The sequence below is a fragment of the Elgaria multicarinata genome, chromosome 22 (assembly GCF_023053635.1).
Source record: "Elgaria multicarinata webbii isolate HBS135686 ecotype San Diego chromosome 22, rElgMul1.1.pri, whole genome shotgun sequence".
NCBI classification, from domain to species: domain Eukaryota; kingdom Metazoa; phylum Chordata; class Lepidosauria; order Squamata; family Anguidae; genus Elgaria; species Elgaria multicarinata.
The window spans coordinates 11,757,501-11,782,602 of record NC_086192.1 but is presented as its reverse complement, the minus strand read 5'-3'; the positions used below and the strand labels follow the sequence as shown (position 1 = coordinate 11,782,602).

The window sequence follows — 25,102 nt, the reverse complement described above, 5'->3', positions numbered from 1 at the left end:
TGGAAATCTGGCTGTTAAATGTCACAGTGAAAGCAGGCAAGTGCTGAACACTTTGCAAAATCTGGCCTTCATTTTGGGAGCTGAGCTGTTGAGGGAAAAAAAGATTGGGGGGGGGAGAAGGAAACTAGCCAAAATAGTGGGTGTTGGGCGTCTGCCTACACAGATGGTTTTCTGAGACTCCAAGCAGAATCGTAATCTGGTGTATAAAATAAGGGTGCCAATATACAATGTGTCCATCCACTGTCCCCCCTGCAAACACACACACACACACACAGGTTAAGACAAATCTGTTCAAATTCTGGATAAGTGGAAAATCAGATTGAAAGAGGGAAGAGGAGTAGGACGTGGAAAACAAACATCTCTTGGGAATGGATTGCGAAGATGGGAGCCATATGTTCAGAAAAGGCAGAGGCGTTCTGTAAGATCAATTCTGATACTAAACCAGCTTTCTGGGCTGAGCACACGGTTCTTTAATTCCAGGGGATAAACTAGATGATACATTAAATGTCCCCATTAGAGGTGTTACCGAGGGGGGGGGGGAGTGGCTGGGGGGGGGGAAGGTATACTCCATCCCATCTTGTGTGTTCTGATTCCAAATCAGATTGGGGCCCGGAATGCTTGTCGCGGCGTGTAGGTCGATAAATAAGAGACGAGACATGTCCAGTTTAGGATTTCAACAGGGCCACATTTATTTAAGATCGGCTTAGAGGGGGTGATATTGATGTGTGTAGAAAGGAATTTCATTCTGTGGAATAAGTCTATGCGCCTGGTGAAAGGTTAAGAACCACCACTACCCAACATTCCTGCATGGTGGATTCCATGTACATCTTAGACAAAGGAAAAACTTTCAACCAATCAGCGTCAACAGGCCCGTCTAACTTGGGTTGAGCCATTCACGGCCCTGCCCTCTTTCAAATCTGGTCACTCTAGGATAGCTCCTGCAGCTTTAACTGTTGGGATGAAGAGGGGATTTCACCAGGTTCTCCATATATACAAAGGACATCTGCTGAAATTCCCTTTTCTATGCAACTGTTAAAGACACAGGAGCCCTGTCCTCCTTTTCGTAGGGTCACCTGCCCCTAATGGTGGGCCCAGGAGCAGTGCCTCTTTGGCCGACCTTAAGGCCTGGGATGGTTCATACAGGTGAAGGGTCTTGCCAGACATTGGGAGACGGACCAGATCGTCTTGGTTTGCTCTCAGCCGGGTGATACAAAGCTTCTGATTCCCACAAAGCTTGTGGGAGTTGAAAAGCTATCTGTGTTGTAGCTTGAATTTCTCCTGCTAAGCACATTTCAGCCCTAAACCTAATTAACGCAGGGCTTTTCCTATGACTCTGCAAATCCCCGATGCTGGAAAATCCCATATTCCCCCCCCCCCAGCCCGATAAAAATCTTCCTCTTGCAAGCATTTGTTTTTCATCTTAGGGCTTCATGGGAGCCGCGTTCAGAGCTTGACCCTGATGTTAAATGCCTGCAGGTAGATTTCATTGCATCCCTTCTCACCTGGAAGCCCTGCCAATACGCTGGCGGCAAAACCCTGGTGGAAAATAAGTGGCAATGAGAGAGAGAGAGAGAGAGAGAGAGAGAGAGAGAGAGAGAGAGAGAGAGAGAGAGAGAGAGAGAGAGAGGCAGCGTGAGGGGCGAAGAGCAGAGCTTTATGGAGGCTGGACAGCCCTAGAGATGTCTCTTGGCATGTGAGCCCGGGTTGAAGACAGTGTGAGTGAAAGCTGATATAGGAATAACGATTCTGGGGCACAAGCGTGGGAATAATTTAATTAATTGCACCGAAATTTCTTTGATGAATAGTTATGTAGTAATAAGCATGGGGTCGAGGAGCGAAATGAGTTTCAGCTTTTTAATGGGCCGGCACAGCCGCAGTTTTGGAAGGCTTCCCGGTCTGTACCTGCGTCCCACCCTCTCTTTGTTTTCAGTTTTGCGTACTGCCGCTTTCGGTCCAGATGTCGGGAGTTTCTGCCGGCCGTAGAATTCCCCTTGCTTCTAGTGCCACCGTCTGCAGTGCTCAAAGGGTGAGGTGCAAAAGATGAGGAGCCGATCGAGAGTGGCAGAAGAAGAGCACGTGTGGATACCAGCTGCTGAGGGTGTTGCTGCTGCTGAACAGGGCCCTTATCAAGGCCTGTAGGGCCACAGCTAGACCTAAGGTTTATCCTGGGATCATCCAGGGTTCGTCCCTGCCTGAGCACTGGATCCCCTGTGTGTCACCTAGATGAACAGGTTTGACCCCTGGACGATCCAGGGATAGACCTTAGGTCTAGCTATGGCCTAGGTCTGTTTTACCTCTTTGGAAGACTGGCGGAAACCAGCAGGTTCGATCCTATATGAAGTGGCGGCCCTTACCTTCCCCTCTCCCACACCATTCCTCCCTCTTCACTCCCATTTCCTGATGCTGGCTCAGCCTCTTTTCACATAGACCGGAGCTTTATTATCTAGGGTGACCCTATGGAAAGGTGGGCAGGGCTCGTGTATCTTTAACAGTTGTATTGAAAAAGAAATTTCAGCAGGTGTCATTTGTATGCATGCAGCACCCGGTGAAATTCTCTCTTCAGCACCACAGTTAAAGCTGCAGGAGCCCTTCCCTCTTTTGTATCTGGTCACTCTAGTATAGCTCCTGTAGCTTTAACAGTTGTATTGAAAAGGGAATTTCAGCAGGTGTCGTTTGTATGCATGCAACACCTGGTGAAATTCTCTCTTTATCACAACAGTTAAAGCTGCAGGAGCCCTTCCCTCTTTTGTATCTGGTCGCTCTACTGTAGCTCCGGTAGCTTTAACAGTTGTATTGAAAAGGGAATTTCAGCAGGTGTCATTTGTATGCATTCAACACCCGGTGACATTCTCTCTTTATCACAACAGTTAAAGCTGCAGGAGCCCTTCCCTCTTTTGTATCTGGTCGCTCTACTGTAGCTCCGGTAGCTTTAACAGTTGTATTGAAAAGGGAATTTCAGCAGGTGTCATTTGTATACATGAGGCACCTGGTGAAATTCTCTCTTCATCACAACAGTTAAAGCTGCAGGAGCTCTGCCCTCTAGACCAGATACAAAAGAGGGCAGGGCTCCTGCCTCTTTAATTGTTGTGATGAAGAGGAAATTTCACCAGGTGCTGCATGCCTACAAATGACACCTACTGAAATTCCCTTTTCGATACAGCTGTTAAAGATACAGGAGCCCTGTCCTCCTTTTCATAGGGTCACTCTATTATCTGAATTACTAGGCTGCAGGGAGGGAAAGCCCGTGGTTGGAACTGCATGGCAAAACCACCATTTTGTCCTTCGCCAACGGCTGAAAGTAAGGCAGTGGGGGAAATGTATGGTTCAAGTTTTAGTTGTTCAGGTTTCTTTCTTCTTTGCTTGGAACATTGCCCACCTTATTATGAGTTCTTTCGAGAAATGAAATGCAGCAGCAGCTTAGAGGAGTGATGGCTATTTTCCAGTATTCGTCCCCCACCTCACCCCACTCCACCCCACCCCACGCAAGGGCGCTGGAGCCAGTATATAAGTCCTTTCCCTTGGTTGCACTTAAGAAGTGAGCTGACAGCATAATAGGTTTCTAGAAAACGGCCTGCAGTTGTTTCTTCCGTTTGATGTTGCAAATGCCTTGGCCCTCGGGTACATCACGAGGGAAATGGTGCTGTCCTTCTTGTTAAAAGGAAAATATGAACTTGAGACGGAGATGTGCATTTACAAGAGAGGAGGGTTACGTCCACCCTTACCTTTGTTTTCCCTACATACTATATCATCAGTGAATTACCCAGCAATAATAACAACTCTGCTTCTATTAAGAACATCAGAAGTGCCCTGATGCTGGATCAGACCAAGGGTCCATCTAGTCCCACACTCTGTTCACACAGTGGCCCACCAGCCATCAGCCAGGGATGAACAAGCGGGACATGGTGCAACAGCACCCTCACACCCATGTTCCCCAGCAACTGGTGCACATAGGCTTATTGCCTCGAATACTGGAGATAGCACACAACCATCAGGGCTAGTAGCCATGGATAGCCTTCTCCTCCAGGAATTGATCCAACCCCCTTTTGAAGCCATCCAGATTGGTGGCCATCACTACATCTTGTGGTTCTGAGTTCCATCATTTAACTATGCCCGGTGTGAAGAAGTACTTCTTTTTATTTGTCCTGGATCTCCCACCAATCAGTTTCATGGGATGACCCCGGGTTCTAGTATTTCGAGATTATTTCAATAGTTTGCTATCCTTTGATACCACACACTAGTGATGAGTGAGCTTCCCTTGGCTGGCTTCAGCATGGCTCCGTATTTATGAGCGTTCTCAATGAGCATTTGGAAATAAGCTCATCCGGATTTGGAGAGTTCTCACAGCTCTCTGTGATGGTGCATACCTGCCAACGGCATTGCAAACACAGACGTTATTGCATTCCCTCCTGGGAAGTGTACTTTGGTTTCACCAACCCTGGCTGCCCTCTTGCCATACCACCTGCCATGGCACGTGGGAATTTGACTGTGCCTCTCTCCAATAAATACATCCTGGAACAAGAGAGGGATTTAGATCTGGTTGGGGGACTATAAACTCATAAAATATTTGCACAGAGACAGTGCACTCAAAATAATTGGCCTACATAAAGAACTTACTCACCAAACACAAGGATAATAAAATCACAAAATCATAGAATAGTAGAGATGGAAGGGGCCTATAAGGCCATCGAGTCCAACCCCCTGCTCAATGCAGGAATCCACCCTAAAGCATCCCTGACAGATGGTTGTCCAGCTGCCTCTTGAAGGCCTCTAGTGTGGGAGAGCCCACCACCTCCCTAGGTCACTGGTTCCATTGTTGTACTGCTCTAACAGTCAGGAAGTTTTTCCTGATGTCCAGCCAGAATCTGGCTTCCTGTCACTTGAGCCCGTTATTCCATGTCCTGCACTCTGGGAGGATCGAGAAGAGATCCTGGCGCTCCTCTGTGTGACAACCTTTCAAGTATTTGAAGAGTGCTCTCATGTCTCCCCTCCATCTTCTCTTCTCCAGGCTAAATCTGCCCAGTTCTTTCAGTCTCTCTTCATCGGGCTTTGTTTCCAGACCCCTGATCATCCTGGTTGCCATCCTCTGAACACGCTCCAGCTTGTCTGATGCTTGGTCAGAGAGTCTATTCATGAAGTTTCACTGTAATCCACAAATATTTCATCTAGAGTAGGGGTCTAGTTTTAAAGAACTTGCCTACAAAGCAGCCTGACTATGCTGAATCCCAATTGCACATGTGTAGAACCTCAACTTACTTTCTGGAGAACAATTTCTGAGGGAAGGACACCCCGTTCTTAATTCAACGAAGCATTATGAGCGGGATAAATTAGTATCCTGAAGCAGCTCATTATGAACCTTGGTGACATCACTACTCAGAAGATCTTAGTGGACAGGTGGGCTCATATTTACTTGTGATTTATTTATTTGTAATATTTATATATCGCTAAATATAATAAAGTCCATAAGTGATTGAAGAAGGAGGCTGCCTGAGATATTGTGGATCCGGACTACTAAAAGCTGTATAGGTAGGGTGACCCTATGGAAAGGAGGACCGGGCTCCTGTATCTTTAACAGTTGTATTGAAAAGGAAATTTCATCAGATGTCATTTGTATATAAGGGGAACCTGGGAACCTTGTATATAAGGGGAACCTTGTATATAGATGGAGAACCAGGTGAAACTTCCTCTTCATCAGTACAGTTAAAGCTGCAGGAGCTCTGCCCTCTTTTAAATCTGGTCACTTTAGTATAGCTCCTGCAGCTTTAACTGTTGTGATGAAGAGGAAGTTTCACCTGGTTCTCCATCTATACAAATGACACCTGCTGAAATTCCCTTTTCTATGCAAATGTTAAAGATACAGGAGCCCGGTCCTCCTTTTCGTATGGTCACCCTAGTATAGGTATCAGTTCCTACAGAAAGGGCCTTATATGTGTGCTGTGATCTTGGGAGCAACCCAATCACCACTGAGTAAGCCTGGCCAGCCACCATATATGTAGAATAAGACATTAGGAGAGTGAAGGTATGAGGCAGGCATGAATCACGGAAGCAACCTCTCCAGATATTAGCCACACCTTCCTCTGTGTGTGTGTGTGTGTGTGTGTGTGTGAGAGAGAGAGAGAGAGAGAGAGAGAGAGAGGGAGAGAGGGAGAGAGGGAGAGAGAGAAGCACTTCTCCTTAATTTTCTGCTCTGGGCCTGTTATTATTATTGTTGTTGTTGTTGTTGTTGTTGTTGTTATTATTATTATTATTATTATTATTATTATTATTATTATTATTACATTTATATCCCACTTTTTTTCCTCCAAGGAACCCAAGGTGGCTTACATAATCCTCCTCCTCTCCACTTTATCCTCACAACAACAACCCTGTGAGGTGGGTTAGGCTTAGAGTCAGGCCATAGCTAGACCTAAGGTTTATCCCTGGATCGTCCAGGGGTCAAACCTGTTCATCTAGGTGACACACAGGAGATCCAGTGCTCAGGCAGAGGTGAACACTGGATGATCCCAGGATAAACCTTAGATCTAGCTGTGGCCTCGGTGACTGGCCCACAGTCACCCAGTGGGTTTCCATGGCCGTGTGGGGACTAGAACCCAGATCTCCCGGCTCCCAGTCCGACACTGCAGCCTAGTTGGAATTATCAAAGAAATCAATAGAAACTCCTTTAAAACTGTAACCAATACTTGCTACTAGAAGAGGCATGCTGAAAACATTTATAATACAAAATATAATTAAATATACCAACTTTTAATAGAGTTAATCAAGTTGTAGTGTTCCTATACACAATCTCTCTCTCTCTCTCACACACACACACACACACACACACACACACACACACACAATTTTCACCACGATTTGTTTGTTTCAACACACACACACACATCCCTTAGGCTCATTCAAAGAAGTGAAGACCACTTTGGCAGGTAACAAAACCAAGTCCCACCATTTTGCAGCGGTTTATAAGAATTCCTGGAAATCTGAAGAAAGTATAGATACTTAAAAGAAGTTGCTAACAAAAAAAATGTGCCTAATACAGTTTTTGAAATAAGTTGCACATTGATACATTGGGTTGTCTGACATTCTTTAAAAACAAGACTTCACTGAAGCCTTTATCGGTTGAGCAAGAGAGAAATAAAGCGTGGCGCCCATAAAGAGAAAGAAAGAAAAAGAGCAACCTTTGTAGTGATTTAGCAGGGGCCTGGTATAATTCTAGATATTCTTTACAGTTTATAAATATGGGCCTATAAAAAGCCCCAGAAAGAAGGAAGCTGTGACTTTAAGCCGTTAAGAAACCCAATGGTTTGATAAAATAACAGGAAACAGACAATTTATTATGAGCAGCCCTGGTAGCTCTGGATTATCTATAAAACTTTTACGGCCTTCCCCAAGTGGCACCAGGCCATAAAACTTGCCTGAATGAGGGACTTGTTAATTTACTTGTTAAAGCAAATTAAAAATTTATAAGCGCTTTTAGGTAAATGAGATCTTCTCTCATTGATGCTCTTGCGGGGTTCGGCGGTCCTAGGAGGCCCGAAAATGGCTGTGCTCAAGCATCACAGCAGAACAATAAATGCTACTAAATTGTTCCATTTTATTGCCATGGAGAAACACAGCTGTTGCCATGGTTTGCTATGAGATCCTGGGGGTGGGGTGGGGTGGGGTGGGTGGGTGGTGGCATGGCGTTCCAGGTTGTTTTGCTGTTAAGTAGCGACATCCCATTTCTTTGGCGTCAGCAATGCTAATGAGGGCTTCTTTCCTCCTCCTTAGCCAGAGGCATGGTATGGAAAAATAACTGATTTCCCACTACTCCCTTCGCCCATCTCTTCTCTCCCGTCCTTCTTCCAAGATCCCTCATTTCCCTTTCCCAAAATGCCAGCCTTGGGTGATTTCTAAGTGATTTAGATGAGTAGAATAGACCCTCTACTCCCAGGTAGGAGAGAAAAGTCCCATTAACCTATTTGGGTAAGGTCGCTTACTCAGGGGTAAGGATGAGCCCTAAAGGAAAGGAAAGGAACCTCTCGTGCAAGCACTGAGTCATTATTATTATTATTATTATTATTATTATTATTTATTTATATAGCACCATCAATGTACATGGTGCTGTACAGAGTAAAACAGTAAATAGCAAGACCCTCTTGGAGGGACGCCAGCTTTTGCTGACGTTTTCTTGGCAGGCCTTATAGCGGGGTGGTTCGCCGTTGCCTTCCCCGGCCATGATTACCTTTCCCCCAGCTAACTGGGTGCTCATTTTACTGACCTCGGGAGGATGGAAGGCTGAGTCGACCCGAGCCGGCTGCCTGAAACCAGCTTCCGCTGGGATCGAACTCAGGCCGTGGGGAGAGTTTCGGCTGCAGAAACTGCTGCTAGCCGCTGGTTAAATCACCGGGCGCTTGACCCCCCCACACACACACACCTCTTATTTCCTTTCCCCACAGCTCAGTGGGAAACCAGGGAGAGAAATAAGAGGTGGGAAGCTCACTCATCAAAAAGAATGTCAGGCGCCATTGGAGGGTGAAGCAGGAAGGTTTCTGCCACATAGGCAAGGTGGGGCAGGAATGTCCCAGGGGACATTGCAAGGGGGGGAAACCAGGGAGGGAGTGGTGGACAGGGATTAGTTAAAGACAATGGAATATGTGACAGGAAGGTCCCAGGATTCATTACTAAGGGATTCATGTGATAATGGAGTTTGCATAGTCAATAGGGCAGCCTTCCTCAACCTGGGGCGCTCCAGATGTGTTGGACTAGGCTGGGGCATTCTGGGAGATGCAGTCCAACACATCTGGAGCGCCCCAGGTTGAGGAAGGCTGCAATAGGGTCTCTCACCCATCTGGGCATGTCAAGAAAACAGGTAGGAGGATCAGCTGTGACGATCTGAGCAAGCAACCAATTATTTGCATACAGTGTTTCCCCCCTGTGTAAAATGAAACGTCAACTTCTGTTCCGGGCCTTTTCCCTTACATTGACAAGGGAGAGGGACCTTTGTACAAAGAGATTTTTGGTACCCGAGGTGGAAATAAACTTTCCTTTTGAAACTGCATCCAGATGCCTTTTTATTTGATTTAATTGGGTTGTAGTCCACAATTTTTCTAACACGCACACACGTCGGGCGCCATCTTGCTTCCATCGAAGTCAACAGGATGTGTAATGAGCAGGGATCTGAGCGAGGGAAGGTCTCTCAAACAAGAGCTACCCAAAGCCAGACTCTGGCACTGATGAATACCTATCTCTAGTGAATCAGTACCCTTACTGGCCTCGTTCAGAAAACACGCTAAACCATGCTGCTTAACCAGGGCTGGGCAAAGCTGGTAACAGGCCCGGGCTGGACAGGAAATGTAGGCCCCATTTTAAACTGCTCATTAAGTATTTTTTTTAATCAGTTCTAAATATATATGAACTAGAATGATTTATTTTTTTAAAAAAAAAAAGCTAATGGCGAGCACTTTTATTCAAGAGGTATATAAGACATCGCTTCTTCACGTCCAGAAATGTTTTACGTGCTTTAAATTTGGGCAAATTCATCAACAACAACAGCAGAAAAATCAAGCCACTTTGCCTTGCCGATGTTAATGTTCAAAACTGTTAATCCATTCAAACGTTCTTGCACCATTGCGGACCGAAAGTATGACTTGATTCGTTTTAGGACGCCGAAGTTCCTCTCGGAGTAATCCCCCTCAAAATCGTAGACCCATGCCAACTGGCCCCACTACCCCCGTACCAGCCCAGCCCAGCCCAGCCCTCTGCTTAACCCTCCTCACCTCTCATTCTCTCTTACTGTCAACGATGTCACGCTTACTCTGGTCAAGGAAGCTCGTAGTCTTGGCTTTATATTTGATTCCTCGCTCTCCTTTACTCCTCATATCGAGGCAGTAGCTAAATCCTGTCGCTTCTTCCTGTATAATATTGCCAGGATTCGACCATTTTTGTCTGTCTCTTCTGCCAAGACTCTCGTTCACGCACTGGTTATCTCTCGGTTGGACTACTGCAACCTTCTTCTCTCTGGCCTTCCTTCGTCTCACATCAGTCCGCTGGTCTCTGTCCACCACTCTGCCGCTAAGATCATCTTCTTGGCCCGCCGCTCTGACCAGGTCACTCCACTTCTGAAATCTCTTCATTGGCTTCCAATTCACTCCAGAATCCAATATAAACTTCTCCTGCTGACCTTCAAAGCTCTTCACGGTCTAGCTCCTGCCTATCTCTCCTCTCTCATCTCACACTATTGCCCCGCTCGTGCTCTCCGCTCCTCTGATGCCATGCTTCTCGCCTGCCCCAGGACCTCCACTTCCCTTACTCGGCTTCGTCCTTTTTCTTCTGCTGCCCCTTACGCCTGGAACGCTCTTCCAGAACACTTGAGAACTACAAACTCAATCACAGCTTTTAAAACTCAGCTAAAAACTTTTCTTTTCCCTATAGCTTTTAAGCATTGGGTTTGTTCTGACTCTGTACTGTTAGCTTCACCCTACCCGGTGCCTGTTTACACTTCCCTGTGCCTGTTTGCATTCTCCTTCCCTCTTTATTGTTTACTACAACTTTATTAGATTGTAAGCCTATGCGGCAGGGTCTTGCTATTTACTGTGTTATCTGTACAGCACCATGTACATTGATGGTGCTATATAAAAAAATAAATAATAATAATAATAATAACCACAAAATGGTTAATGGAATACATTAACCTTAATGCATTCCATAACCATTTTGTGGTTAAGCAGCATGGTTTAGCTTGTTGTCTGAACGAGGCCACCGTGTCCCTATTCCCCCACTACCACCACTACTTTGAGGACATTTTTATAAGCCTTTATTGCCGTGAATTTTCAATTCTCCAGTCAACAGCAACAACAACAGTTTATTGCAGTCAATAGACCATTCCAACGAAAATTACATACAAAAGGACTGAGCATACAATTAGCTATTAAAAAGACAAGTAATCATAGAGGATCTAATAGAAATGGCCAAGTTCAAAAACTTGGCCGCTTGCTCGGTGATTGATTTGTCTGAGTTCCGAAGTAAAAGGGACATTAAGAATTCAGTTGGGTGGCCAGGAAAAGATTGTAAAATGGGGTTCAGAAGACCATTCCTAGCCCCTTGGTAAAATCTACAGGACAGTAAGACGTGTGATACGGTTTCCACCTCAGTATTGTTACAGGGACAGCATCTGTTGAGGAGTGCGGTTTTGTTGTATCTGCCATCTAAAAGTTTGGAGGGAAGGACGTTAAGTAGGGTGACCAACTGTCAGGATTTCCCCGGATTTGTCCTGGTTTTTGTTCTTTCCATGGTGTCAGGCGGGATTTTCTATAATTTTCAATAATGTCCTGGAATGACACATCTTCCTCTTTAAGGCTGCCATCAGCATGGCAGGAGGGAATGACATGCTTTCTTGAGGCACATCATTCCCCCACCCCGAGCTCCAATTGAGGTCTTAAAGGGGAAAGTGGGTCATTCGTGGACATTATAGAAAAGGCCCCAATTGGAGTGGATGGTGGTGGTGCAGAATGAAATCCTTTCTCCTCCTCCACTCCAATCGGGTTTTTTAAGGTGGCGGGGGAATAACGTACTCTCTGCAGGACTCAGAAAGCTGCTTCCCCACACACACAATAGGTGTCCTCCTTTTTGGTTTCCCAAATATGGTCACCCTACGTTAAGTCTGGCTAGTGAGAATGCTCTCCTGTATTTGGGGATTGTTAACCAGCGCAGGTAAGGCATCCCATCTTTGCAAAGGGAGACTGGTAGTCCTAGGGACTGGGGGGAGCATGGGCCCTGAGCAGCACTCTAGAGGACTTGCATGTCTATATCAAGGAGCCTCTGTTTCTCTAGTGATTTGGCACTAGCTAGATCCCTTGATAGTAACACAGGGGATGATAGGCCTACTGCGTTGTTAAAGAACCCTCCAGATGGATTCTTCTTTCAATCTAGTTACCATCAGTAATGGAATGCTGGAGGGATTAGACGGCTTGCTTCCGGCTGTTCAAGGAAAACCTCTTGGTATCACAGCTAGTTCCAAGTGGTATTATCTTTGATGACGGACACCACCCTACGCTCGCCTCGCCCATGAGCAAAGGGATAATAAATCAGGTCGTCAATATAGGATTTTCCATTGCCTTTGAAGAACATGCCCACATGGCTTTCATCATGAGGTCTTCGTTGGCTGTAGTTTGGGGTTTTGTTTCTGTTTTCAAATACAAATTTTGGGTTTAGCTAAGCTGAATTTAAAGGCTGCTTTCTGAAACAGTCACAGGCTGCCTCCCCCAATCCATGCCCAAGAACCTAATAAAAAGAGACACGGCACCATTACTAAGGGTTAATCCACGCATTTCAAAAGGAAGACGTAATGAGGACCTGAGTTCCCATCTGAAATCCCAGCTATACATACACATCAAAGCCATCGGAGGGGTATATTTATGCCCCATAGTAGGGATGGTCTCTATGAACGCTAGTGAAATACCCTGCTGATTGCTGATTGAAAACAGTTGCTAATTCTCTACTCCACTAAATTCCAAGTGGGGTAAGGAAAAAAAAAAACTTTCCTTAACAAAGAACAGATTGGAGAGAACCAAGTCCTTACTGTGTGGAAATTAATGGCAGATGCCTCTGCTGATAGTTAAAATGTTTCATTAGATGCTAATGTCTCGCTGTGTTTTTAATTGTTCAGAAATTAGCCTCTAGAATATTAAAACCATCTGTTTGTTATCATGATGAAACAGAATACTTAAATAGTTATTAATTTTCGTGAGGCTTGTCCTCTATACCCAGCCCCTCCCTTTCCCGGTCTGCAAAACTTTGATCTGTTGAGATTTTAGGGAATTTTGGCAGAAGAAGAAGAGGGGGGGTGGAATTTAAAACACCTCCGCGCTCAAAATATCTTCTCTGGATGTGCACCGCCCATATTTTGCATGCCTGCTTTCTTTCGTAAATTATTGCTCACCGAGGGCAAGCTGACATTTTTTAATGCATGGCGGGAATGTGGCAAAGCTTGCTGAGCCTATATAATGGTGGGTTTAAGGTGTAATATGGGACATTTTCACATGCTGACGTTCTGTTTTGGGGTCCTGGTGGGTTAATTTACAGATAAAACACATCTAGAACTTGGAAAACCTCCATTGTTTATCCACCAATGAAATCACAATAAATCTTTAGTGCCTGATGGCTCCTATTCTGTATATTTTTGCTTGAATTGCATTTATTCCACTAATTACGAGCTTCCTCAATAAACGATGAAAAACGTCACTTTTTTTTTGAAAAAAAAGAGAGCGTTCCAAATTGTATCGCAGTCTTTTAGCACACGCCTCTTCCCGAAGTAGGAAGTAGACCGTGGGTTGTTTTATTATGGTTTTCATTTTTGTGAACCGCCCAGAGATCTTCGGCTATTGGGCGGTATAAAAATGTAATTTAATTAATTAATTAATAAAGATCTAATGGGAACTGTAGTTTGAGGCAGACAGGCACCACTTAAGATTCTATTTGAGAGGGGAGCATTTGCTTTAAACAAATGCCAAAATTATATGAATGCATTCCCCATTTGCTGAAATTTTGTTTTAATACAAAAACTGAGAGAAACTGAAATAAATTTGTCCGTGCCTCCATCGCATACCCGGGTAGCTGTCCAACAGAACTATTTCAGATAGTTGGGAGGTTATTAACAAATACCGTAGTCAATGGTATGTTGGAACCCTTAGAGGCCTATTGTAACAGTTTGCAAGACACTTTGAGGATAAAATCGCCTGTCTTCGTTATGATTTTGCAGGCTCTGTGACTCCCATGTCTGTCTGGAAACAAAGCCCCATGAAGAGAGACTGAAAGAACTGGGCAGGTTTAGCCTGGAGAAGAGAAGATGGAGGGGAGACATGAGAGCACTCTTCAAATACTTGAAAGGTTGTCCCACAGAGGAGGGCGAGGATCTCTTCTCGATCCTCCCAGAGTGCAGGACATGGAATAACGGGCTCAAGTTAAAGGAAGCCAGCTGGACATCAGGAAAAACTTCCTGACTGTTAGAGCCATACCACAATGGAACCAGTTCCCTAGGGAGGTGGTGGGCTCTCGCACACTGGAGGCATTCAAGAGGCATCTGGTCAACCATCTGTCAGGGATGCTTGAAGGTGGATTTCTGCATTGAACAGGGGGATGGATTCAATGGCCTTATAGGCCCCTTCCAACTCTACTATTCTATGATTCTATGTTTCTATGATTCTGTTGCAAAGGCTTCCATTTTGGCCATTTTCTTTCTCAAAGCAGAGTAGGGAAATGCAAAGCAAACCCTTTAAAATATTGTCGTCTTCTTTTCCTTGCCATTTTATTTTCTCCTTGTACACTCTCCACCACAAGTCATACCAATGCTTTGAAAAACCTTAATTCCCCCCCATTTTTGTTCCTTTGTCAGAAGCATGCTAGGATTCAGACAGAAAGGGTGCTAGTTTCTTTTCATGAAAATCCCCGGAAAGTTGGCTTGAGGTATGTAACAGGGACGGTCAGAAATTGCATATTCTTGATGTGACATAAAAGTGGAAAAGGCTGAAAGGCAGCCTGCTAAGAGAGGTATGGAACTGAGTGCTTTCAGCAATTGCAATAAATGAAGAGTATTTTGGTGTACTTTAAAGGCTGAATTGCAATAAAGTATAGGCTTCTTCTGACCCTTTGCATTCTGATGGCTGCACAGTGAGAAATATCACTGTTAAAATTACACCTTGCCAAGCGCACCACTGTATCAATCAGTCTCCCCTTGCTGTTTCAGTATTGCAGCATCATGAGCAAAGAACTCCGAGATCTATCAAAGCAAAGGAAATGAGCAAAGTTTGGTTCCGTCCCGATTCTCCCACATTCCAGCATTTCTCCTGGTCTACAGTGGTGGCCGAAATTGTGGACACTTTTTGAAATTGTCGTGTTTTGCAACTTTGCATGCTTACAGAAAATGTTCTGCATGCTTATAGAAAAAGCTGCAGGAGCTATACTAGAGTGACCAGATTTAAAAGAGGGCAGGGCACCTGCAGCTTTAACTGGTGTGATGAAGAGGGAATTTCACCTGGTTCTCCATATATACAAATGACACCTGCTGAAATTCCCTTTTCGATACAACTTTAAAGATACAGGAGCCCTGTCCTCCTTTTCATATGGTCACCCTAATACAACTGTTAAAGATACAGGAGCCCGGTCCTCCTTTTCATATGGTCACCCTAATGTTGCAAGCCAAGCTGTGTGGGATCCCAACAGGAACTTGTGGACTTTGCAAGTTTCCCTTTTCCTTGCTGCCCCCCCCCAGCACAGAGAAGGTAGGGTGACCATATGAAAAGGAGGACAGGGTTCCTGTATCTTTAACAGTTGCATAGAAAAGGGAATTTCAGCAGGTGTCATTTGTAGGCATGTCACACCTGGTGAAATTTCTTCTTCATCCCAACAGTTAAAGCTGCAGGAGCTATACTGCAGCTATACTGCGTCCAGATTTAAAAGAGGGCAGGGCTCCTGCAGCTTTAACTGTTGTGATGAAGAGGGAATTTCACCAGGTTCTCCATTTTTACGAATGACACCTGCTGGAATTCCCTTTTCAATACAACTGTTGAAGATACAGGAGCCCGGTCCTCCTTTTCATATGGTCACCCTACCATATGGATTACTCCAGGTTCAATCTCCAATATTTCCCATTGGAGCAGGGGAGGACCCTTGTCCAGACCCCAGGATCAGCTGCTGCCAGTCGTCATGGACAATAGGATGCCACTGGTTTGACTCCGAATACGAAAGCTTCTTATTTTCCTTAGGGGTGGGAGAAGGTGGGAAGGGATGGGAGAATTTCGGTGCAAGCAGTTTGGAAAGCAATGCATCGCCCCCAAATTTATATACGAAGACCGGGAATTCAATGAGGCTTTGAGGGTCGAGCTATTAACCTGAAAACATAATACTATTTTAAGCCATTTAGCTGTCTGGCCATATCAATTATTCAAGCTGTAGTAGTCAGCTTGTGGTTGGCTTACAAGGAGATAATAGAGAAGTTGCAACTATAATGTCAGAAACAGGGCAAGATCAATCAGACCAGGAGATGTCTAACACCAACAAGGAGCAATTAAGCAGCAATCAAGAGCAATTGTGCTGATCGTCGCTGTCCTTTTAACACTGATCAGCAAGGCCTGGAGAGCGAAACCCATGAAGTCTTTTGCAGTTCCTCCGCTCACGGTCACAAAAGGATATTGGGAGAATATTTCCGCTATCGTTTAAGGCAGTGAAGCAGACAAAACCCACATGCAACGCAAGTAGGGCTGCCGTATTCTGAATCCACAAAACCGGGACAATTTTTGTGTATGTGGGGGGGGGGGGGCGCTAGGATTTTTTTTAAAAAAAACTGAGCAATATGTAAAGGTCCAGAGAAAGCCCAGTTTTTCAATTGAAACGTCAACAACTGTAAAACCAGACATCTTAAATTCACTGCAACTTACTTCCAAGTAGGGCTGTGCATGGACACCGCGAACCTCTTCGTGGCTCGATCCGGAACTTCCGGATCAGGCCCGAACCACTTTGGGTCAATCCGCCCATCCCCCGCTCCGCTCCACGGAGTGAGATCCGGAGGGGCGGATTGAGATTTTATGTATTATGTATTGAGATTTTGCCCCCCTTCCCCACTTATTTACCTCTGCTGTGGATGGCAGAAGGAGGTCAGTGGGGAAGGGGGAACAAAATGGGGGCTGAATAAGCCCCCTTCCCCCCTGCTGCTTTACCTGTGTCCGTCACAGGCTTCAACTGAGGCCCTGGCTTGAAGCCGGAACAGAAGGCTTCAAGGACACAGGTAAGCCCCCCTCACCCCTGCCCCTTACCCGTTATTCCGTGTCCTGCACTCTGGGAGGATTGAGGGGAGACATGAGAGCACTCTTCAAATACTTGAAAGGTTGTCCCACAGAGGAGGGCCAGGATCTCTTCTCGATCCTCCCAGAGTGCAGGACGCGGAATAACGGGCTCAAGTTAAAGGAAGCCAGATTCCAGCTGGACATCAGGAAAAACGTCCTGACTGTTAGAGCAGTACGACAATGGAATCAGTGACCTAGGGAGGTTGTGGGCTGTCCCACACTAGATGCCTTCAAGAGGCAGCTGGACAACCCTCTGCCAGGGATGCTTTAGGGTGGATTCCTGCATTGAGCAGGGGGTTGGACTCGATGGCCTTGTGGGCCCCTTCCAACTCTGCTATTCTATGATTCTATGATTCTATGATCTTGGTGGCTTTTCAACTTTGTCCCTTTGTCTGCACTAGCGTCATGGTAGAGCGCACCATAAACAGCCTATACTATGTAGGACTGATTATTTATTTATTTATTTATTTATTTATTTATTTATTTATTACATTTCTATACCGCCCAATAGCCGAAGCTCTCTGGGCAGTTCACAAGCTATTAAACAGGCTTACAGACTTTTCATGGGTTCCCCCCCCTCCTCCAAGCTACAGCATATATATATATATATATATATATATATATATGTACAGAATCTTCAGCAGCCTGGAATGAGAAAAGGGAACAGAGGAAGTAACGCGGAGACATCAATTGTAGCACATCTCATTTCTGAGTTTGCTCTTCCGTCTACACTATTCCGTTTGTTCCTCCAAAGTCCTGGGCTTAGATGTCATGGTGATAGCATCCTGTTTCTGTACAAATTGCATGTAGAAAAGAGAGAGAGAAAGACACCCGCTGAGATCCACTTGTTTTCCCTCGAACCAGCTGGGACTACCAGTCAAGGCAGGAGAATTTTTTTTTAAAAAAAAAGAGCAAAGCTGAGACACAGACGAATGGCTGAAAATTGTGCAGGAAATATGCCCAGTCTCTGCTGATTCTTGGCGGTGACAGGGGTTTTGTTCGGCCTTTGGTGGCAAGGAACTGAAACAGCGAGCAGACATTTCCTGGCTAGGTATTAAAGCTGGTTAACAATTTAATGAGATCATATCTCCGATGCCTGAGAAATCTACTGACAAAGCAGCCTGGTGTTAAAAAACAAAAACAAGCGGAACGAGAAATAAGTGGAAGAACTTCTAACAACAATGAATAACTGCTCGAAAACTATTGAGTTGATGAGCATTGGCTCGTTCCTTATGTCAACGTTGCTTTAAATGACCCATAACTCCATAAAGGAAATGAGATATAGATTCTAGACGCAAGCCAAATTCTAGAATCATAGAATAGCAGAGTTGGAAGGGGCCTACAAGGCCATCGAGTCCAACCCCCTGCTCAATGCAGGAATCCACCCTAAAGCATCCCTGACAGAGGGTTGTCCAGCTGCCTCTTGAAGGCCTCTAGTGTGGGAGAGCCCACCACCTCCCTAGGTCATGGGTTCCATTGTCATACTGCTCTAACAGTCAGGAAGTTTTTCCTGCTGTCCGGCCCAAATCTCCACAAACACACAACCTGTCTTCTACTGGTATGCCGTGGAATCTCCCCCATTTCATCATAACATCCATTTGTTCAAACCTTAAACACATAAGGGCTTTCCATTGTTCTAGTTTCATGGGTACTGATAGGTTAGAGTGACCAACTGTCAGGATTTCCCCGGATTTGTCCTGGTTTTTGTTCTTTCCATGGTGTCAGGGGGGATTTTCTATAATTTTCAATAATGTCCTGGAATGACACACCTTCCCCTTTAAGGCTGCCATTAGCATGGCAGGAGGGAATGACATGCTTTCTTGAGGCACATCGTTCCCCCCACCCCGAGCTCCAATTGAGGTCTTAAAGGGGAAAGTGGGTCATTCGTGGACATTATAGAAAAGGCCCCAATTGGAGTGGATGGTGGTGGTGCAGAATGAAATCCTTTCCCCTCCTCCACTCCAATCGGGTTCTTTAAGGTGGCGGGGGAATAACGTACTTTCTGCAGGACTCAGAAAGCTGCTTCCCCACACACACACTAGGTGTCCTCTTTTTTGGTTTCCCAAATATGGTCACCCTATGATAGGTATTTCTCAAATTGGTGCAGATATTTTGTGCTAGCTAACCATTTCACTGTTCTTAAGGATGTGAGCGCTCTTATATCAGTTTGCGCTCCTATGTCCAACACGTTTGTTTGAAAATATGACTAAATAAAACAGACGGCAAGGCTCCTGCCACTTTAACTGTTGCAATGAAGTGGGAATTTCACCAGGTTTTCCATATATATAAATGATACCTGCTGAAATTCCCTTTTCTATACAACTGTTTGTTTGCTTTTCCTATTTTATTTATTTATTATTTATTATTTTAATACATAAAATACAAACCAACGAAGCAATTAACATCATAATACCTAACAAATTACTTGAATATATAATTGTTAACATATAATGCTTTGTCATAACATAATCCAACATAATTCAACATAATAACTGTTAAAGATACAGGAGCCCAGTCCTCCTTTTCATAGGGTCACCGTAGTTGAGTGCCTGGTGAGCAAATCCAAAGTTTGGAAGGAGTTTAAAAAGTTCCTGCAGTCAAAAGTTCCCTTGCACAGTTGAATTTTGTTCCTCCAGGCAAATCTTTGGGCGTCTTTCTTCGGTGAAGTCATCTATTCTACACCAGTAGTTCACCATCCTTGCATATATCCCTTGTACATTCCGCATGTATAATCCAAGTTCTTTTCCCCTCTTCTTACACAGCTTAATCCAGGCCAGGACAGCGACAGTGAAAGTGCGAGTGGAGAATCAAAAGGGTTCCATCGGAGCAGTTCCCGAGAGAGGCTCAGTGACGTAAGTCAACTCTTTAACTGTGCTGCTTTAGGATCGGCTATTGTTTTCATGGGCAATTATTCCAGTCTGGAAAAGGTATGAGTCGAGAGTTATTGACTTAGCCTCTGAGACCTCCCTTGAGCATTTATACAAATCAGTAGCTGAAGCAAAGCCAGCTTCAGATTTAGTGGCTTCCAAACCTTAGGCTAAAGTCCTGAGAACACAGCACATAGTGGGATGCTTCTGAAGAAAATGTGTTGATTAGCTAATATCATGAGCTTACAGGTGCGTTTTTATTGCCGCATTCGCAATTTCCAAATTACTGCTTGGCGTCGTTGTTTCACATTGCACGTACAAGGGCTTAACTTTCCGTTGCTTTTCGTTCAAACATGCAGACTTGACTATTGCTTCTAATTTTCCCTTCAAAAGAATGAATCAGTTTGCAGTTTGTCACATGCGGGCCTGTTATGCAGACAATATGAAAAGGAGGACCGGGCTCCTGTGTCTTTAACAGTTGCATAGAAATGGGAATTTCAACTGGTGCCATTTGTATATATGGAGAACCTGCTGAAATTCCCTCTTCATCACAGCAGTTAAAGCTGCAGGAGCTATACTAGAGTGACCAGATTTAAAAGAGGGCAGGGCACCTGCAGCTTTAACTGTTGCAATGAAGAGGAAATTTCATCAGGTTCTCCATATATACAAATGACACCTACTGAAATTCTCTTTTTAATACAACTGTTAATGATATATCAGCCCTGTCCTTCTTTTCATATGGTTACCCTATGCATGATTCTTCTTTCAAAACAAGAATATTGTCATGTCTCACCCTACTGCCCCTGTTTTGTGAGAAGATGTTTCAGGTAATCAATCAGAATCAGATTCGGAACTAGAAGATGCAGCGCCAGACACCAGCCAGCCTGAACCAGTGGGGGAGGAAGCTCTCATGGCGATTCCCCAGCTGGGAGTCAGCCCTCTCCATAGCTTATCTCCTCAAGGCCAAATCCTAACACTCAGTGGGAAGTGAGGTTCTTCCAGAGGTGAGCACCCTGACAAGCTAGCTGATGCTAGGGTCCGCCGGAAGCTAAAACGCATGGAGTGGAAGGAAGGTGTGAGAAAGTCTGACCGACTAGGATTGTGCCAGAACCTGGCTCCACACCAGGCGCTCTGAAGTTACGGGCGTTTGGGAGTGGCTTCCTATTCTTCTTGAGCAGACAATTGTCTTGCTTAGTTTGCATAATTTTGCCTAGGGGGAAGTTCCCAAGAGATTAGATTCTCTTCAGGTAGAAGAGACGTTTGTTGCTTAATAAAAGCTTTGTGGATTACTTCGCAAGCCTCGTCATTTGCCTCCCATCGAAAGCAGGAGTTTTCTGGGAAACACAACACCCACTCTGACTTTTAGAGGCTTTGAGGGGGAATCTAAACCTGAGGATCACCCACCCTCACAACTCACAATGGACATCATTTTAACAAAAAAATCCCAAATGGCAAAATATGAGGACAAAGGGACAGGGATTTAGCAGAAGATCGAGATTTCCCTGGCTAAGGGTTCCTCGTTCGGAGGAGAGAAAATACTTCTGACATCAATCAAGTGGTAGGAAATAGTTGGAACAGGAATAATGGTGTTGGTGGTCAATACACAGCATCTCCGGGTAGGGCAAGAAAAACTCTTGCCTGAAACCCTAAAGACCTGCTGCCAATCAGTGCTGACAATACTGGGCTAGATGGATCAATGGGCAGACTCAGTGTAAGGCAGCTTCCTGTGTTCCTATGACATGCAGCCAATTGGCATTCCTGGGTACAAGGACTCAGAAACAAATATTTTAGGAGCGGTACCGAAGACAAGCTGGAGGGCAACCAGGATGATGAGGGGTCTGGAAACAAAGCCCGATGAAGAGAGACTGAAAGAACTGGGCAGGTTGAGCCTGGAGAAGAGAAGATGGAGGGGAGACATGATAGCACTCTTCAAATACTTGAAAGGTTGTCACACAGAGGAGGGCCAGGATCTCTTCTCGATCCTCCCAGACTGCAGGACACGGAATAACGGGCTCAAGTTAAAGGAAGCCAGATTCCAGCTGGACATCAGGAAAAACTTCCTGACTGTTAGAGCAGTACGACAATTGAACCGGTTACCTAGGGAGGTTGTGGGCTCTCCCACACTAGAGGCCTTCTAGAGGCAGCTGGACAACCATCTGTCAGGGATGCTGTAGGGTGGATTCCTGCATTGAAGAATTGGACTCGATGGCCCCTTCCAACTCTACTATTCTATGATTCTCCATCAATTTCTCAGGGAAGTGCTCTGCATTCCCAAGGATTTGTCTGTTAAGAGCTCATCAAATTGACTAATGAACGGATCCGAACTTAGTTTCCTGATGTCCAGATTCCGGCTGGGCATCAGGAAAAACATCCTGACTGTTAGAGCAGTATGACAATGGAATCAGTTGCCTGGTGAGGTTGTCGGCTCTCCCACATTAGAGGCCTTCAAGAGGCAGCTTGACAACCATCTGTCAGGGATGCTTTAGGGTGGATTTGCATTGAGCAGGGGGTTGGACTCGATGGCCTTGTAGACCCCTTCCAACTCTGCTATTCTATGATTCTATGAAGTGGATCACTTTGCAGGCAAAACTGAAAACAAAAGCATAAGACCAGAGCAAGTTTGCCTCGCTGTCCATGTCAAGTTTTGAAAGGCAACGTTTGGGCCCGGTATTAAACTCACAAGAGCTGACAGCCCTGGGATAAATGCGGTGTGGGTAATTGTAATCCATACCCACCAAGGAAAAACCTGATCTACTAGAGAGGCTGGCAGCAGCTCTGCTAATAACAAACCTTTGCAGCCTTTGCTAACATAGCAGAAATTTAAGTATGCTTTTCTCAGAAGCTTCACAATCTCCAGCTCGCTCGCAACTTTGGCTGAGAGACATAACAAGCCTGCATGACGAGATAAATATCTTGCTAGCCAAGCTTGTGGTAGCCATCCAGTCTCTCATCAGATTCTTTTCCTTATGGAAAGTAAATAGCATTCCACGCTTTCCTCCAGCTTGAATACAGTAATACTGTCAGCTTAAAAAAAGAAAGGAGGAAGAGTGTTTACCAGCTAGGATGTGTAATGTTTCACCTTATTACAACCAGGTTGCTCCTATTGTGGTGTAATGGCTAGAGTATTGGACTGGGAAAACCTGGATTTCACATACACACACACACACACACACACACACACACACACTTGGTCATGAAGCTTACTGGATGACTCTGGGCCAGCCACAAACTCTCAGCCTAACCTATCTCACAGGGATGTTGTGAAGATGAAACGGAGGGGAAGAGGATCATGTATGTGATAGGTTAGGCTGAGAGTCTGTGGCTGGCCCAGATTAATCCAGTAAGCTACTGTCATGTCTAACCCTACTGCCCCTGTTTTGGGAGAAGATGTTTCAGGTAATCAATCAGAATCAGATTCAGAACGAGAAGACGCAGCGCCAGATACCAGCCAGCCTGGACCAGTGGGGGAGGAAGCTCTCACGGGTGATGCCCCAGCTGGGAGTCAGCCCTCTCCAGAGCTTATCTCCTCAAGGCCAAATCCTACACACTCAGTGGGAAGTGAGCTTTCTTCCGGAGGTGAGCGTCCCAACAAGCTAGGGTCCGCCGGAAGCTCAAAAGCACAGCACGGAAGGAAGGTGTGAGAAAGTCGGTCCAGCAAGGATTGCACCAGAACCTGCCTCCGCACCAGGCTCACTGAAGTTATGGGCGTTTGGGAGTGGCTTCCTACTCTTCTTGAACAGACAATTGTTTTGCTTAGTTTGTATAATTTTGTATAATTTTATTATGATTTTATTAGAATGTAAGCCTATGTGGCAGGGTCTTGCTATTTACTGTTTTACTCTGTACAGCACCATGTACATTGATGGTGCTATATAAATAAATAAATAAATAAATAAATAAATAATAATAATCTAGTGTCCTGGTGCTACAAGAGATGGTGGCTGTTGGCTGTGAAAAAGCCCCAACAGGGTGAGAAAGCTCCTATTCAATTAGGAGACTTTGGCTTTTGCGAGACCAGGGGTTATGCCGGGCTGATACCCGGGATCTCCCCTGTGCGTCCAGATGACGCACAGGGGATCCCGGGCTCAGGCAGGGATCAACCCTCCCTGGCCCCAGGATAAAGCCTTACCCCTTTGGGCCGGCTTTTTCTCCCAGTCTCAGGCTAAACCCAAGACCGCGAGCGTGTGACCCGTTTTCGTGGCTTTTCTCGGCTCCGCGCAATTACTCGCGAAGAGCCGGGAGCCACGCATGGGGCACAGGGTGGGGGGAGAGGGGAAACCCATTTTTTTAAAAACAACAACACAACAACAACCCTTTCCTTGGCGCAAGAGCGTTCGTGCGCTTTGTCCCTTTAAAAAAAAAGGCAGACGGGACAGCTCTCTACTTGAGTCGCCTCGCGTTACGTGTAGACGTGGGCGGGATCTCGTGTTATTGACAACACGAGATCACCCCTCCTCCATCCTGGGATATCCGATAGGTCTAGCAAAGACCTTTTTTTCCCCTCTTAACAAGCCCCAGAAATAGCCTTGGATCAAGGATGGGTCACAGTCCTTATCAAATACAGATTTCAGCTTGCCCTACTGCCTGTAATTTGGTCTACACATACACGGAGAGGAAAAGGCCGGTGGTGGGGAGGGGGGAAGGAGAGCCCTCTCTGAAATAAATTAATGAACAGAACACTTGCCCTCTGGTAGATTAAGGCCAATTAATTAGCCAACAGCTCTTGACACCCTGGTGATGAATCCGCACTGAGTTCCGTAAACCTTTCCTCGGCTTCCACCCTCCTCCCTTCCTCCCTTGCTGTATCTCTGCTTATGTAGGCTTTGGGGGACTGACAACTTGTTTTCTGCTTTCTGGATAAGACTGCCCTCAGGGCTCCAAAGATGCTGTGGCTGTCAGCCCACCCCCCTCCTTATGCAAAGCAGAGCGCTGTCGCCAATTTCATCTCATCAAAATCTCGCCTGCAGTAGAATTCACTCGGCTGAGATTTTGCTCTAAGGCAAGATGGCTGCTCCTTCTGTTTTGATCAACCTGGAATTCAAGCCGATCCAACTTTTCCTTCCGTTTCCCTCTAACCGCTTGGCATTTTTTATGTTTTAATGCATAACATAGCCTGCCTCTCTCTCTCTCTCTCTCTCTCTCTCTCTCTCTCTCTCTCTCTCTCTCCACCCCCTCGATTTTTAAAATTTCTTTATCGATACTCATTTTGACAAATCGATTCTAGAATATTCCAGGAGATTAAGGAAATTGCTACTAGAGCACCGGGGATTGTTTTTCTAGCTAATGAAAGATTGAAAATCCCATAAAGGTTCTGCATTGGGAGAAAAACAAATAATTAAATATCATCAACAACAACAATACTACTACTGTGGTATTGGTTGCTTAAGTTTGATTATTACCCTATTTCTTCGATTCTAAGATGCACTT

General features: G+C 45.3%; 1 protein-coding gene across 1 annotated transcript in view; it reads left to right on the top strand.

Annotated features, from left to right (window-relative positions):
* Positions 1-25,102, top strand: part of LOC134412790 (autism susceptibility gene 2 protein homolog) — a 193,424-nt gene that overhangs the window by 161,840 nt on the left and 6,482 nt on the right. The window contains exon 3 of the mRNA XM_063146801.1: positions 19,571-19,660. Coding sequence (XP_063002871.1) covers positions 19,571-19,660 — 90 coding nt within the window. The remainder of the gene's footprint in view (positions 1-19,570; positions 19,661-25,102) is intronic.